General features: G+C 39.6%; 1 protein-coding gene across 9 annotated transcripts in view; it reads right to left on the reverse strand.

Annotated features, from left to right (window-relative positions):
• Nucleotides 1-17,267, reverse strand: part of LOC138748816 (putative adenosylhomocysteinase 3) — a 68,514-nt gene that overhangs the window by 33,287 nt on the left and 17,960 nt on the right. For 4 of the 9 annotated variants that reach the window (XM_069909608.1, XM_069909602.1, XM_069909609.1 and 1 more), the window contains 2 exons: nt 9,160-9,271; nt 5,704-5,733 (listed from right to left, as the gene is read on the reverse strand). In XM_069909608.1, coding sequence (XP_069765709.1) covers nt 5,704-5,733; nt 9,160-9,271 — 142 coding nt within the window. Of the gene's footprint in view, nt 1-5,540; nt 5,648-5,703; nt 5,734-9,159; nt 9,272-17,267 lie in introns of those variants that run through there. The other 5 variants (XM_069909605.1, XM_069909606.1, XM_069909603.1 and 2 more) reach the window with 4 other exon arrangements.

Raw genomic sequence — 17,267 nt, forward strand, 5'->3', positions numbered from 1 at the left:
CTCTCCTTTGTGTCAGAGTTTACAACCAACGTTCGGCACAAGGCGGGGAAGGACAACGCGGTCTCATGATCGGCCATCTGCGCGCTGACACCCGGCCTCTACTTCGACCAGCTTGCCTGGGACCAGAAGTCTGACGAGGAGTCGCGAGTCTTCAGGACTGCGGTTCAGAGACCTCCTGACTCCTAGCGGTGAAGGTACCATCTTGTGTGATGTCTCCAATGGCACCATGCGGCCAGTGGTTCCCCAGCAGTGGCGCAGACAAGTCTTCCATCACATCCTCAACCTTTCGCACCCATCCTTCAGGTCCAAGGCCCAGATGGTGGCAGAGTGGTTCGTCTGGCATGGGCTGCAGAAGCAAATCGTGGGGTGGGCCAGAACATGCACCCATTGCCAGATGTCCAAGGTGCGCAGGTACACCAGGGCGCTTGTGCAAGAGTTCGAGCATGTCCGGGAACGGTTCAGCCACATTCACGTGGACATAGTTGGGCCCTTACCAGTTTCCTGGGGCAACCTTTACCTGTTCACAGTGGTAGACCGTACCACTCGTTGGCCTGAGGCTATCCCAATGCCGGACGCCTCCACTGACTCCTGCTTCCGAGCGCTGTGGCACGGTTGGGTCACCCGGTTTGGTGTTCCAAATCAGCTCACCTGCGATCGGTGTGCCCAGTTCACCTCTGCACTCTGGGCACAGCTCGGGGATAGAGCTACACCGCACCACAGCCTATAATCCGCAGGCCAATGGGCTGGTTGAGTGTCTGCACCGCCACCTTAAGTCTGCACTTATGGCCCGACTCACCGGTCCCGACTTGGTGGACGAACTGCCTTGGGTACTCCTTGGGCATGGAGGCGGGATCAGCTGAGCTGGTCTACGATGCACCGCTGGCACTGACCGGTGAGTTCATCAACGCGCCTCACAACCTCCAGCAGTCACCGCACAAGCTATTTCCCCACCTCCGGGCCCACTTGGACTCCTTCGCACCCCCAGACACGGCACACGGCCATCTTACATCCCCAACGAGTTGCACTCCGCAGAGTAAGTTTTTATTCGGCGGGGCCCGCCCACGGCCCCTCTGCAGAGAACTTACGAGGGGCCGTATAGGGTTGTCCAGCGTTTCGGGTGTACATTCACGCTGGACATCGGCAGCAGGCGGGAGCCGTTTACTGTGGACACGCTGAACCCAGCTCACCTCGACCCCACCGAACCAGTGATTGTGGCCCAGCCCAAGAAGCGAGGCCACCCAGCTAAAAAAGGATATTGGCGCCGGTTCTCAGGGGGGGGTGGGGGTGTGTGTGGGGGAATGCCTCTAGGCAGGCGAACCGGGCCCTCTTGTAATCCACGCGGTGGGGCAGCAGACCAAAATGACGCCGTCGGGGGTTTCCCCTTCTACTCAGCACCGGGTTCAGAAGCCCGCGCTGGGGGAACCACGTGATGCCCAAGTGATGTCAGCACCCCCCAGCGCAGTTCTCAGCCAGGTACAAGTCCAGCCCAGCAGACAGCAATAAACCAGATTTCTGCTCACTGAGCTCAACCTGTCTGGTTGTGTTCTTTCACTAGCAGTGTAGCTGCCGCTACAGACTAAAGATAAAGCGTGTCTTCAAGACTACTGCTGGAATGATGTTTGGCCCCTATGGCCTTCACTATAACAGGGGTCTCAGCCACTTCTGGGTATTCTGATCATCATTTCCCTGTTATACCTGACAAATTGTGTCAAATTCAGAATTGCATAGTTCCCAATGAAAATAAACACACATGGTTGGTTTTAGAGTCAGTCAGAATTATTCAGTATGTAAATAGACCCTTCAGACCAACTCAATCACACCATGTTGCTTTCCTGAGCTAGCCCTATTTAGCTTTGATAAATTAAAGGGAGCCTGCCAAATTACATTATCTGGATGTTCCCTGCTCAAATAGCAATCAGAGGCATTACTACTCCCCATTTTATGTTCAAAAAGATGGTCCTTTATTCCTTTCTAAAGATTGTAAGACGTATCACTGGATTTGTGATTTGCATTCCAAGTTTCTCCACTGCTGTGACCCTGCAAAGCTAAAGGAGTTTGAGGAATGGCTGCTGCAATTGTCCCACAAGGTTGAGTAGGCTGCAAGAGGCAATTTGACTTCAGGTGGCAGATCCTGAATTCCTGCCCTTGGAATGTTCTAAAGCTCTTTTGAAAACTCAATGCTGTCCAAATTTTTAAATCTACAAAAATAAAAATGAAATATACACATTGTTTTTTTATTAAACTATGATCAGTGATTCTGGCTCACCTCTACGTTAAGGCAAGAGCCTGAATACAAAATGATCATTCCTTAGACTTGGGGACAAGTCAAGCACAGAGAAGAAGATCAAATATGATAGCACTTAGCCTTCAGCTTATATCTAACTTCTGCATCACAATGTTGAAATCAGAGATGAGCTAACCTGCAAGCTAATGTTACTGGTGCAGGAAAAAATATTTCAGCTCAGAAATTAGGATCAACAGGTTTAAAGAACACTTAAATATAACCTAGCAGCCAAAGAAAATCTCCTCAGTTCGTAGTGTCATCAATAAGGAGGAAAACAAAGACCTTTGGTCTTGAAATTACAAATGTTATTGTTTCATATAAAATTAAATAGCAAGGTAAAGGAGATTACTGCACGTTATAAAAATAGACAATGTAGTGAAATTTTGCCATCCTTGATCCAAGTAAAAATGCTTTATCTACAACTTTAGCATTCAGATACTAATCACTTGTTTTAGTATGGGGCTGTCCTTCTTCTAAGATAGCAATTTGGCATCCCATTTGTAAATAAAATCCTCTGCCATCTTCTTGCCCACCGTGCAGATCAATTTGTGCCCAGGGTGGTACACCTCCTCCCTGAAAGAGAGGCGATGTATCTCAACTGAGCTGCCCAATAATAATTTTTGAAGTCTGGCATTCTCAATTTGCCAAGACCATAGTCCCATGTTAATTTTTCCATAGAGACCCATGGCACCTTACCACTCCAGAGAAATCTTCTAACCTTAAGTAGCAGCTGTTTTAAAAAAATCCCAGGGCAACAGCACAGGCAATGTTTGAAAAAGATACTGGAATCTTGGCAACACATTCATTTTGATGCAGTTAACCCTGCCCACCAATGTTATGGGCAGGGACATCCACCTCTTTAGGTCCTCTCAACTTTCTCCAGCAAGGGGGCTTAGTTTAATTTGTACAGATTATTCAAGTTACCATCAATATTAACTCCTAGGTATTTGATCCCCTCTTGTGGCCACTTTAAATTACTATTTTCTTTAAATTGACTATAATTACCCTCAGTGAGTGGCATCACCTTGCTCTTTTCCCAATTGATCATGTGCCCAGAAAGTTTCCCATAGTCCTCCAGTATCACATGCAGCCAAGGCAGAGAATTCACAGGGTCTGTCAGATATATCAGTGTCATCAACAAATAAGTTAATTTTGTGCTCCTCCTGGCCCACTCCATAACCTTTAATATCTGGATCCTGACGAACGGCCTCCACCAGAGGTTCCATTGCCAGCACAAAGAGAGCTGGTGGCATCAGGCACCCTTGTCTACTAGATCTAGTAAGTGGGAAAGCTGGCCAAACTTGCCCATTGTTTACAACTTTCGCCTTGGACACACAGTATAATGTCCTGATCAATTTTGAAAAGTCGGTCCTAATCCCGCCTTCTCCAGCACCTTAAAAATTCCCACTCCAGTCTGTCAAAGCCTTATCTGCATCAAAGGAAATGGGCAATCCCCTCTCATTTCTAGATTGTGCCAGATGTATTACATTCATCAGTCTGCTAATATTGTCCGCTGCTTGACTCTCCTGCACAAAGCCTGCCTGGTCTTTGTTTATCAATTTTGGCAAATGCAATGCCAATCGGTTTGCCAGGGCTTTGGCTAGGATCTTGTAATCAGTATTCAGCAGGGAAATTGGCCTACAAGAAGAGGGCATAAGTGGATCTTTACCCTTCTTCAAAATCGACATAAAAATCACCATTGTGAAAGATTGCGGGAGAGTCCATGTTTCCCTATCCTGGTCTACCACCTCTATATACAGAGGCATTAATAAGTCCTTAAATTCTCAATAGAGCGCACAAAATCAGTGAACCGGTGCGGACTCGAAAGGCCAACATGGCCTGTTTCCGCTCCGTAAATGGTTATTATGGTTAACTCAGGCAGGAATCCATTCCCCACCTCACTCCCCCCATACCCCCACTCCAGAGACTTGCCTGCTTGTAGCGCACTCAATGCTTTACCCAGCTCTTCCTCTGCAAAAGGAAGATTAAACCTGTCTGTTCCTCCGGATTCAGGTGTGGGAGATCTCATCTAGTCAGGAACTCATCCATTTGATTGGGATCCACAGTAAATTGAGATTTATACAATCCTTCATAGAATTCCATGAAGGTCTCATTAATTTCCTTTGGTTTATACGAGACCTGGCCATTCCCCATTTGTATTGCATTAATTGTTCCAGAGGCTTGTTCTGCCCTCAATTGCCAAGCGAGGACTTTGTGAGCTCTCTCTCCCCCAACTCATAATACTTTTGGTCTAACAGGTTTCTTTGAAAGATAAACTGCCATCTGGAATAAGCTCAGCAACAAGAGTGTGCGAAAAATTATAACAATCTAAAAAAAATTGCTCATATTGCAAATAATTAGTTATTGGTCAGATAAGGATCACTAAATGTTAAAATAGGGAATTTGACATCAGCATCTCATTAGGTTCATGTGGTTTGACATAAGAGAAAGCAATTTCAGAGGGATGATTTATAAAGAACAAATATTCACTAATAATCCAGCTTACAATATTTTAACATATATTCTGAAGCAAAGATTTGCTACGATGACATCAGTTATGAGCCGATGGTAGTGACCCAATGACATTGTGCACTTTTCCTTCACTCAATGACACATCAATCAACAAGTCCCCAAAACAGAATTTTACACATTTCTGCATAATTTTAATATAAAGGTATACTGGTGGGACAAAAAACTAAAAAAAAAAGCAGTGATCTAGTTTGTCTCCTAAATTACAATGTGTTAACGTGAATCAGACAGCAGTGAAAATCCCATGACTTATCTCAGAGAAATAAATTTTTTTAGGAGGGGAAAAAATAAAATCTGAGGAAGTCTTTATTCATAAAAAACTTGGAAAATTACTAACAATGACAACAGCAGATTTCGTCTCCCTAAAGGTTCAACAGCCCATTAGTGTTCATTGTCCAAGATTAAGACGTCAAATGACCATTTAGGTGAGATACCAATGAACCACATGCTAGTATGTATTGAAATGGAGCAGAGATAAAAGGGAAACCCTTAGAATATTGATCTACAAGACTGTTTTGGTGCCATGAGTGGACAAACAAATAGCATCATAATTTTTAAGACAGTCATTGCACTGCTGTGCTATGCCAATTATTCTGTTCAATTAATACAGGTTAAATTTCCTCTAAAGGGCATCTGAAGTCATTGATTTATAGCATTTGATCTGTTATATTGCCATCAGCAGTTTCTAGTTATCCATCTCCCAAAAAGAAACAAAATTCAGACTCACTGCAGAAGGGAACTAGCTCATGGTTATTTATCTTCTCAACTGCAGAATGGTTTCCTCTCTGCCCTTTAAGATGCAATTGCAGCAGTTGAGTAAGTGTTTGCTGACTCATACCTGGCTCTATGAACAGCTTCAATTTTCCAAACTATTTCTACCAACTGCTTACCATTATTTTGATTAGACATACCCATCAGTTCTGGAGAGGAAGAAAAAAAAGAGAAGCTGGTTAGTTGCTAGTTCCATCACTGCAGAACGATGGTGAGATGCAAGCAGATTTGAATCAAGCAGCAAGTAATTGCTTGGAGGTTAATGCAATTCAGTGCAAGCTGTAGACTGTTTCCAGCAAAATTGCAGGCCAACAAATCCTTAATCATGAGAATAGATCCATTAATTGTATTTATGCAGAGGGTAGTTATTCCTAGACTTTCCTCTCCAAAGTACAGTATTAATACAACTGATTTATTTATTGATCTTTTGCATTGGCAATGCAATGCTGAAGAATTTATTTTAGATTATAACCAAGTCAAATGTTTTATTATGGAGATATCAGGCCATTTGTCAGCAATTTAAAAATCCAAAAGAGTGCTGGGAATCATTTGTCTCAAATTGAACTCATTCTATATTGATGCAGAAACAATTATGACTAGCTTTGTGGAGTAATATTTCAATATTCACCTATTACTTGTAATGTGAAGTGTCCCAAGGTACTGCACAAAACAGACTTAGAGTGGGGAGGGGGGAAATGGATGTCTAATTTGGAGCTTATCCAAAAACCCATTTTAAGAAAATGATTCATATTGTCAGAGTTTCATTAAAAGTACAATTAAAAACACCTGGTATCTTGAATTCAAGCAACTGGCAAAAAAAAATTAAATCAATGAGAATAAAATAATAGGTAAAAATACACAAGTTTAAAATTGTAAAAGTAAAATGTTTTCTGAACTAGCACATAAAACTTTGGTTAAGATAGGAGCAAATATTCAGCCAGTGGAGTGCCTTGGTCATGCTTTATTCATAGCAACTGTTTGAATCAAGTTGTGTGAAACAGCAATGGGATCGCCCAAGATGAAGAGCTGGTTAATACTACTTGCCATTGGGGGGGGGGGTGACACTCTTTAAAAGCCGCCTTATCCCTGTTTAGTGAGAATTCCCCGGTCGGGGGCTTTGATCTGTAAATTTGGGGAAGGGGTGGTGTTTATTATCTATAGTGTTGTTCCATCTTTCGGGCAGCTCCACAGAGGGGGAGAAACTCGCAGATGCAGTGACTGAAAATAAAGCAAAATGCTTTAAGGTTTAGATTCATGAAGTGAAGTTTGTTTTATTTGTCTTTTAAACTATTTATTCTCAATACAGGTACATTATTTAGAATTGTAAGAGTAAGTCTCAAGCAACTGAAAAATACACATATTTCCATCTGACAATCGCCAAAGGTGCCAGATACCAGGAGTTTTACTGTATTTGGGAGGCAACTCAAAAATATATTGAATAACAACTTTTAAATACAACTTTTTATAAAGGATGGATGGAAAAAGGAGCAATTCAGTTTGATCATTTACTCCTTGCCCTTTGCTCCAAGTGCTTCATCATTTATCGAGCTGTCTTCAAGGTTTCAATGATCACTGCCTGGTTTGGAGGGCATTCTGTTACAAATTTTGAACCAAATTACATGAATGAGCACTAGTGTTTCCCCTGAACATCGGACTCCATCATTCTTTTCAACTGTACCTTGCCTCTAAACTATGAAGTAACACTTATTAGAATATACTAGATAGTGCTATTGACTGGCAAGATATTAGTTTTATGTTGGAATTGTTCTTATAATTTGGGGAATTATGAAATGGACACATTTTCCAGCCATCCTCCTGGATAATATACCAAACACAAACCTGCCAGGAATAGCAGTCCAAAATTACTTAGATTTTTATCTCCCCAGAGCACCCTCTTTCAAGAGGCCCATGAAGGTCATTCATTCATTTCCCCCCCTCAGCAAGTGGCTGAGATCAAACTCAAATCAATAAGTGACCCTGAATTATATCCTGATAACCAAAACTTAGTGCTATTAGAGACACAAGAGACAACAGATGCGAGAATCCAGTGTCATTAATATGTTATCCACAACTGATATCAAGCGTCAACTGCTGCCGTATTTTGAATCACACACATAACCACAGTGCCATAGTCATGCCAAGATCAGTAGTTCAATCAATTTGTCTTTGCATTAATGCCACTATGAATATAAATTGGCAGAATCCAAACAAAATATTAATGGCACATACTTTTAAAAAAAAATTGCTCAATTTTTCTGTGAAGTTTAGAATCAAGCAAATCTGTGCATTTCTTTTCAACTTCTAAAAAAGGCAATGGGACATCACCTTCCATGCATTAATGGTGGCAGGCAGTGCACAAAGAGGCTGCAATCATTGATGTTGAAGTAATTGAGAAATTTCACTCAAAGTTTGACATGCAACTAAGGTTAGTGAGAGACTGGATGATGATTACTAGTCAAGATCATACATACATGAACAATGATAACTTTGGGCTTGACAAATGAGGAAAGGGATTGGGGTATTTGATGAACCAGTGGTGTTCATGAGTTTGTGTTATTTGTAACTATCCATCCACTTTCATGTGTATATTCATATTTAGGACATCTTACACTTTAAAGATATTTGCATTACTGCAAAACCCTCTGGGGCTTCAAATGAAAAGTTTGATTTTTCTTCTCATTATTCTCTGGAAGTTTGAGATTCCTGTGCAAGTCCAGAATTTCCTGAGCCTTTTCACTGGTGTCTGAGTGCACTCCAGTGTTGGACTTTCCTGCAGTTTTCTGGCAATTTTGTTGAAAAATTTGCTCTCCAATACCAAGCCAAGTTTGACCTGCTGAAAATTCTGTAGAGAAGATCAGTTTGAAACGAAGGAGGTAAATTTCAGTTAATTTGCATATTTTCTAATTAAATGAGCAAACTTAAATGTATTTAAAAGTTTTCCAATGTTTTAACAAGTTTTCCTGTTTTGTTATAATTTTTAATATATGAATGCCAGAAACTTTCATAGCTATTTAAATTCTTTAATAATTTTGACACCCAAGAAGTCAGAGGGTATTAGTTTGCCAGGTTTCATTGCTATGTTCAGACAGTCAGAACAGTCCTATAATATGGATGCCTTGGACAAAGTTGTTCCAGTTAATAGGCAGGACAAAGGAGGAGCTAAGTTACAGGTTAGGACTTTATTCCCTAGTGTCAGAGAATGAGGGGAGATTTAACAGAGATATAGTGGTCAAGATAGGTTAAATGAAAGCAGGTTCGCCCCCACCCCACCACCATTGAGGTTGGGTGAGACAAGAACTAGAGGACGGATTTAAGGTGAGAGTGAAGTGTTTAAAGGGAACATCTTCACTCAGAGGATGGTGAGTTGTGGAATGAGTTGTCAAAAGTGGTGGATGCATGTTTGACTGCAAAATTTTGGAACAATTTGTACAATTATATGGATGGGAGGGGTATGCAAGACTACAATCTGGGTGCAAGTCAATGGGACAAGCCGGAAAAATAATTTGGCATGGACTATACAAGTCGAAGGGCCCATTTCTGCAGTGTAGTGTTCTATGGTTCTTGTAATCGCCTACCTGAACTGTAGCTGTCCGTAGATGATTGTGAGATTGACCGAGAAAGCGAGCGACGACCTATTTTTGTTGGACGTTTGTTGAATTCTTGCTTCTGGTCAGCAAACTGGATCTGCTATTTATAAGAAAAATGGAAAGGGTATTTACTCTAGATTGGTTTTTAAAATGTGGGATAATTACTTTTCCTCAAAGGTTAATGGTAATGATGATGTTTATTGCCACATACATTGTACAATGTACACTTGCACCGAAATTTTTACTTGTTGCAAACAGGAACTTAGGGGGAAAAAAATCTAGAATAGCAAACTGAATTGAAGTGACAGTAAATATACAAGGTAGATAGTAAATATTCACAGTAATCCTAGTGCAAAAAAGTGACTTGAAATAGTACAGTAGACCATGATTAAATTAACAAGAGATGGTTCAAGTTTGATCGCTGTTGGAAATGGTTCTTGAACACAAGAGATGCTGATCTTCAGGCTCTATACCTTCTGCACAAAAGAAGAAGCGAGAAGAGGTGATGATATCATGATATTAGCTGGCTTCTTTTGGTTGGTAGTAACTCACGTAAATGTCTCCAGTGGATGGGAGGTCAGAGCCAGTGATTAAATGCCTACATTTCCTACCTTCTGTCACCTACTGCGTTCATGGGCATTCCAAAGTTTACTAAGCCGTACCTCTCACTCAAGCACATCTGGACTACGCTAACTCTCTATACACTGTGATTAGCCAGTCCTCCCTAACCAACCTCCAATTGGTTCACACGGCTGACAGATGACAAGAGGGACCAAATCATCCCAATTCTGACCTCCTCCAGTGGCTGCCAGAGTGGCTCAGAATCGACCAAACTGCTGCTATTTGCATACAAGGGCCTCAATGATCTTAAACCCCTGCCCCCCCCCCATCCCACTAGATCTCCAATATGCTTACGCCCGACTCCACTCCCAAGCGGCTCAGGTCAGCTACCACAGGATGCCTGGCTGTTCCATACGCTGTGCACAAAAGGGAGACTGGGCCTTCGAGGTTGCGGCCCCCCAAACTGTGGAACAGTATTTCCTTGACCATTAAACTAGCCCCCTTCTTCAACTGCTTTAATTCCTTGTTAAAAATGTACCTTCTGTCGTTATCAATCAACGTCTGAAACTCTTTGCACATTCCTAACCTCCAGCAGTGTTGCTCTATTCACTGCAATTGTGGTCTATTTATAACGACTTAATCCGTTGTTCTGTAAATAGTTGTACTAGTTTTGATCAATTGCCTTGGTTTGTTTAGCACTTTAGTCAATGCAAGTTGAAAAAGTGTGCTATATAAATAAAGAATGTGAACATGTATTATATTCAAATAATAGTGCGAGTTTCGACCACCATTCCCAAAACATTGAGGGGAAGGGTACAGGTCAATTTACCACTATTTTTATTCAGAATAATAGATTGATAATGCCCTTTTATTTCCAATTGACTCTAGAATTATACAGCAGAATTCATAGACCAGCAAGACTATTTTGTTTTATTTTCCCTACCAGCTAAATAAACCAAGAAGAAATCCTCAGTCAAATGAACCAATACTGTTACCAAGTTAGACAAAATTTCCAGGCATTAATTCAATGCTGATCATTTCTTCTCTTCCACCCCCCCCACCCCAAATTTCATGAAATTACGTAGATCTTCTCTTAAGCTAATGAACAATCACTGATATCTGTGGTGAAAAACAATTTTTTTTAAAAATGCCCCTCTTATTCTGTTGCCTCAGGTAATGTGCAAGGTCATACTTCTCAGCTTCCATTTCAACCTTGTAAAATACAGATGCTAAGGATCGAGGAATAAAAACAACCAGACTAACAGCCAGTAGAAAGAAATGGCAATAAATACACTGCAATTAGTTCAGAGACATTACATTGCATAATTCATTGACATAACAGATCTCCAATCTTGATAAATAAATAGCAAGTTCACAATTCCTATTTGTTGCCAAACTATAAGGTGAACAAACAATAATCTGCAGACAAACCAGTCACACAATAAATTTACAAACTGATCTTTACATAAAAAAATCCCCAAATAATGCATTGCATTGAGGATTTACTTTATTAGGGAAACCAAAAGGAAAATTATTCCAGAAGAGAATTCGAAATGTCAGGAGATGGATTAATAATATAGGATCAGAGTGAAAAGGGAACAGGATAGAAAATATTGGATAAAAATTGATTAGTTAGCGAGGTGAGTCCCACAACTCCAATAAGGTGGAGAAACTAAATTAATGAAATACAATGAACCAGCAGAGCAAGGATAGATGTATAGGGTCCTCTGCCAAGGAGAGAGGGGTGATGAGGAGGGGACAGCCGTGGTGCACAGCAGTTACAGATGATGCAAAACACATGTATTACAGAAGGTCAGGCAAGAAATCAACCTGTAGAAGACTTCATAATAAAAGTGTAGGAATGTTCTACAACACCAACAAAATACTGTATCTATACAAAATAGCTCTAGGTTAATCAATACAAGGCTCTACATCATCTCTGTCAACCCAAATGGAAAGGCATTTAGTTTGGGCTTTGTGCCAAATTATTGATAAAATTCAAACAGGATTTTAAATTTTATCGATATTCTAGCATTTAGAAATTTATTCTAAAGACGTCTGGCCTGCAACCAGATAGAGCAACAGCAAGGCTGGAGGTTAGAGTCTAAAATGGGAAACAACTCCTTATTATAATTATGTGGCGAATTGAATCTGCCATTCAATCAGTTCAACGAAAGTGCAAAAATTGTGCAAAAGATGCAACTACATTGAAACATACCTTAAATACAAGCAGACCACATTATTTAGAGTTCAAAATTAGAAGCTTCACAGCTAGCTGGTGAAGCAGCTCATATAGTCGATTGAAGTAATGAATATTTTATCACCAATGCACACAGACCAAATTGTGTCCTCGCGCATCTAGAGTTCTATTTGTGCAGATTTTGCAATTAATTCCAACAATACATACATTTACTATTTGGATCATAATTTCACCACTGCACAATATTTTCTCATTACACAGCAATCCTAAAGTAAATGCACAAAACACACACATACACGTACTATGAAGTTTTAAATAGGCTGCAGCGTCTTATGCAGCATTGACACTACTTTGGTTGTGTTGACGGATTACCTTTCAAGTGAGCACTCATTTATAAAGCAGCAAGGTAACATGGTTATAAACTTCAGCTTGGTACAATTGATAGCACCCCCTTGTACATCACAAATCAGAATGCAACAAGTTCAAGCCTCACTCAATAGTTTGAGTATATAATAAAGATTGAGTTGGCATGACACCATCCAGAGGCACTACTTCAAACAAGCTGTTAAATCACATGTATCAGGTGAACAAACACAGAAAAGGTTGATTATAGAACTAAAATTCAATGAAAAATATAATGAATCAATTGATTTGTTAAAGGTACATACAAACACTGGATGTAGCTACTGAAGGGAGGCTCTAGCCTGATTCAGCAAGATGGGTACATGCCATATTCTGGTAGATACAAACAAAAATTACAAGATAGTTTATTTCTTATTTTTTTTTTATTATGAATGTAAATATACGTGCTTTTAATTACCGAAAGGATGGATAAAATTTGATGGCTGAAATTAAAAATGTGGGTTTGAATTCTAAATACCCACAGAATAAAAACAAATAACTTAATTAGAAAGAGATGTAGCAAAATAATTGCTGGAATTAAGACATCACTTTCAGCCATAACATTTTGAAAGAGATATTCCAACAAGTACAAGAAGTTTGAATTATCACTGCAGCATAGCTTTAATCGTAAACATATTGTGTATTGAATGATCAACCTTGTGTATTGGATGAGTAGGGAAATTAGTAATACATTGTAATACGGGTATAAGCAGTCAGAAGATCCTGAAAGGGATAAAACTAAAAGAGCTAGATCAGATTTATTCCTTACTTAAAATGTTATCCAAATAATATTTCAAATTTGGGATAAACATGAATAGAACCAAGTATCTATTGTGCAAAATTAATAAATTCGAGATTAAAATTGGAAATTCAGAGCCTGAATCTAAAATTGTTTCTGGGACTAAAATAATATTGCTATCATAAAAAAATAACAAGTTATAAATGTCCAATATCTTTTCATACCACAATAAACTGTGTAGGTTGACACTGTACCATTTCCAAACATAACTACGAACATGCTCCAAAACGATCATCCTCAATCAGACATCAAACCATCTGAACAATTACAGCCAATCCAGCAGTGTCCCTTTATACCTGGGTAGAGGTTGAGCTGAACGTTCCATCTTCCCCTTTGTTTGCCAAAGTCTTCCTGTTGGACATTTCTGCATTGGGGAGTCTGGTTACCTGATCAACAATCAGTACGAGAGATACACTCACCCACTTCTCACTCAGTCTCAAATGCACTTTTAAAAAAAAAACTGACCACATAGTTTTCAGGACTTAGATTCGGTCAGCTTTTGAGGAAGCAAATTCCCAGGACAATCAACAAAGCTTATTGGCAAAAGAATTAATGAGGCAATTGTTCAGTTGTTAAATGGCTTTCAGTCTAAACAATTAATGACATTGTGCCATCCACATCCATGAGATCTTAATTGGAGGGAAACTTGCAAGATGATCAGCTACACGAGCACAAACTCAATAATTATGAATTTTATTCATGTGATAATATTTGCTTTAAAATAAAATTTAACTAGCTTTAAAAGCAGAGGCAAAATGTTATATTCCAGATAATTTTCCTCTATGAAATTACTTGTCCTATTAGTCTTGTAAAAATCAAAGTGATTACCAGTACACAGGTGGGAAAAAGATCCCACGAGTGGAAACACCTTTAAACTGTTTTAAATTTAGACATACATCATGGTTACAGACCATTTCAATTAATTATAAGTTGTGGTGCTTTAGTGCATAATTTCACTTACAGAATTAAAGGAGTTTTGGGGGAGGGGAAGGAAGAAAGAGAAGGGGAAATCTTGCATCCATCTCTCCAACAAAACAAACTGAACTGGAAAACTGAATTCATCCAATCCTTTGAAAAGAATGATTCTTTTGTTAACTGGAGAGGATTAGATTTCAGTAACCATGCCACACATTTTTTAGAATAAACAAGTGACCAGGATGCTGAGAATAAAAGTGGATAAAGCACAAACTAAGATTTCACTTTTTTTTGGATGCAGATTCTTAAGGAAGCATGGGCTGACAGCCATCCTATCCCCATCCGACCATCCCACACAGCAGACACGAGCACCAAACTATTCCAAAACAAGGGGGAATATGGCTGAATTAGAGTTCAATCGTCATAGTTAAAAGAAGCAGTGCTCCAGCTGACATCTGTGCATTTATTGGTTTTGTAATTGATGAATGAACTGATGTCAACAAGTGTCAAAAGTTTAGATTTTGAACCTTTGTGTTGTGGCCATTAAATAACATACCCCCAGAGACTTGACATGGGTTATACAATGGGTGGAATAGTTGGGGGTTTGAATGGGGGAAATGGACTCTCTTTTTCCTCAGACTTAATCAAGTCACCATTAAAGATGTACAATTCAAATATTGCTGTTGATTATATGCAAACCACTTTCAAAAATCTATGTTGCCAAAGATTTCTTGATCGACCATAATTTCTACAAGTTTTTGGTGCAGTCATGATCAAATTATTTCCAATCTACAATTACAGTTTACCAACTATGATGGATGGGCATACATCAAACATACACTATAAAATTCAGCCATGAAACTTGCAGCATTTTGTATAATCCACTTGATCTTGCACAATTATGAGCACAACATTGGATGCCAAGCTTCTATGGAGCCAACACTTAAACAAAGGTTGATGCTTTCGGGAGAAATCAGCAAGAAAAACCCCTAAAACTCCATCTTTGGAGTTATTCCTCCAAACAAATCCACAACCAATATTTTCATCAGGCAGTGACATCCTTACATGTCCCTGCTCTTTTAGGAATGACCTTAACTGTTCCAAAGATAGCCAAAGACATGTATAAAAGGAAGCCTAAAGTTAACTGTTCATCTTAAAACATACAAATGCAATAATGTGCAGAGATGCCATGAACCTTTAACACTGGAATTTTTAAGTGCTGACTACTTTATGCAATTTTCTCCATTGGGAAATATAAATTAATATATTCGACTATGTGTTTAATACAATCTCACACAAAAGCAACGGAAAACTTATTTGACACACTTGGGAAGTCTCCCAACAGAATTAGATGTAGTAATTACCACCTCTGAATCAGCAGAACTAAAGGTCATGAAACATGGACATACATAAATACTCATTATTATTGTTTATCCTAAGAAGCGCTCCATAGTGTAAGAGGCATACAGAGAGGGACACTAATTAGAGATAGTTTGGCTAGAGGCCCAAGAGAAGTGGAGGTTTATGAAGTGCAGGGCAGCGATGAAATAAGTAGTCCTGCTGTCTCACAGTAATAATCAAAACTGATCTCCAGTGTTGTCTGTATGGAATTTGTTCTCTCTGATGCTCTAGATTCCTCCTACAACCTGAAGACATGCTGGTTGATGGATTAATTGTTACTATAAATTGTTTAAAATGTAGATGGAAGGAAAATCATGGTAGCATTGATGGGCACGTGGAAAGAGTAAATAAGCAGAGAGAATTAGATTAATAAATAGAATTGCTCTGATTGCTGGGATAAACTAGATGGACCAAATGGCTGCCTGCAATGTTAAAAGGAAATAAATGAGAAGCATTCATTCCCCAGAGGTTTTAGGAAAGGAAGAAAGGGGAAGGGAATAAAGGAAAACTGCAAGGGGGTAGTGGCTGCTGTCAAACATCTTGTTTTTTTTGTCTTGAGAGTACAACTGTTATGCCATGATGAGATGTCATACAAGAAGTTTCATTTCAGAAGAACAGGAGATAGAAGTGGACAATAGTTAAAAGTTGATGCCAGGTCTGCAGATACTGTTGCCAGGCTAAACACACTAATATGGAAAAGTGATGCCATCTTCAGCTCAGAACAGGAGGCAATATTCTACTTATCCCTATAGAAAACACCAGTTAGTCTCAACACATTATTATCCATCATCAAATCTGCAATCAACTGGTGATCTCACATTTGAAAATTAAAGGGAATGCAATGAATGATAAAAATAGTTGTGTGCTTTTTTAAAACATACGGCAGAAAATATGCAATTTGCAAAAGCTATTTCAGGGTCAGGATGCCACAGACACTGATTATTTCTGCAATACATTTTCTTGGTCGATGTTGCATCTGGTTGATATTTCCCATTTGTAAAGACAAAACCACAATTAAAGTTTTGCCATCAAGCTTTTAGTGCAAATTAATAGCTGAAAAAACACTCCAGTTTTGAAAAGAACCTTGCATGCTCTCCCAAACATACCCAAAATTGAAATTGTATTCCTTAGTGAGATTCCATTTCAGTGCAATTTAGAAGGATAGAAGTAGGCCATCCACCCTGTACAACCTTTCATAACCTTTCATGGCTGATCTTTTTGTCTCAATCCCATATTCTTGCACTCTCCCAGACTTCACAATTTCTTTTACAGCTTGAAGTTTACCACTTCCTCAAGAATATTTAATGGCCTTCCCTTTTCTTCTTCTCAAAACCAAATATCTTGCCCTACTCTGAATCTCCTCAGCTCAGAGAAATGTGCATCCAGCCCACAGATATACATCATGAAAAGAAATGAACAGCACCAAGTCATGCAAAACAGGCTTCCATAATCTAAAGTTCCCAAATCCTTACAAATAATATGCTGGAGGAACTCAACAGATCACGGAGCATCCATGCTCAGTACAACATTTCGGGCCAGAAGAAAAGGTGATATCAAGTATATCAAAGTGGAAAGAAAAAGTGGTGGGGAGAGTGGAAGAAGTTAGTGAGGGCCTTGAACCAATAGGGTATTGGACAGAAGTGGGATTGATAGAGAGATAGCAGGCCACTGAGATGGAAGGGAAAAGTTACAGAGAAAAGCAGTCACTCCCTCTACCGGTCTCTCCACCTCAGCCACTTCCCAGCTTCTCCCTCTCCCCACCACCTCATTTTTTTCTTTCACCCTTGATATAGTTGATATCACCCTCCCTACTAAGGT

This window comes from Narcine bancroftii, chromosome 13 (assembly GCF_036971445.1).
Source record: "Narcine bancroftii isolate sNarBan1 chromosome 13, sNarBan1.hap1, whole genome shotgun sequence".
Classification (NCBI taxonomy): domain Eukaryota; kingdom Metazoa; phylum Chordata; class Chondrichthyes; order Torpediniformes; family Narcinidae; genus Narcine; species Narcine bancroftii.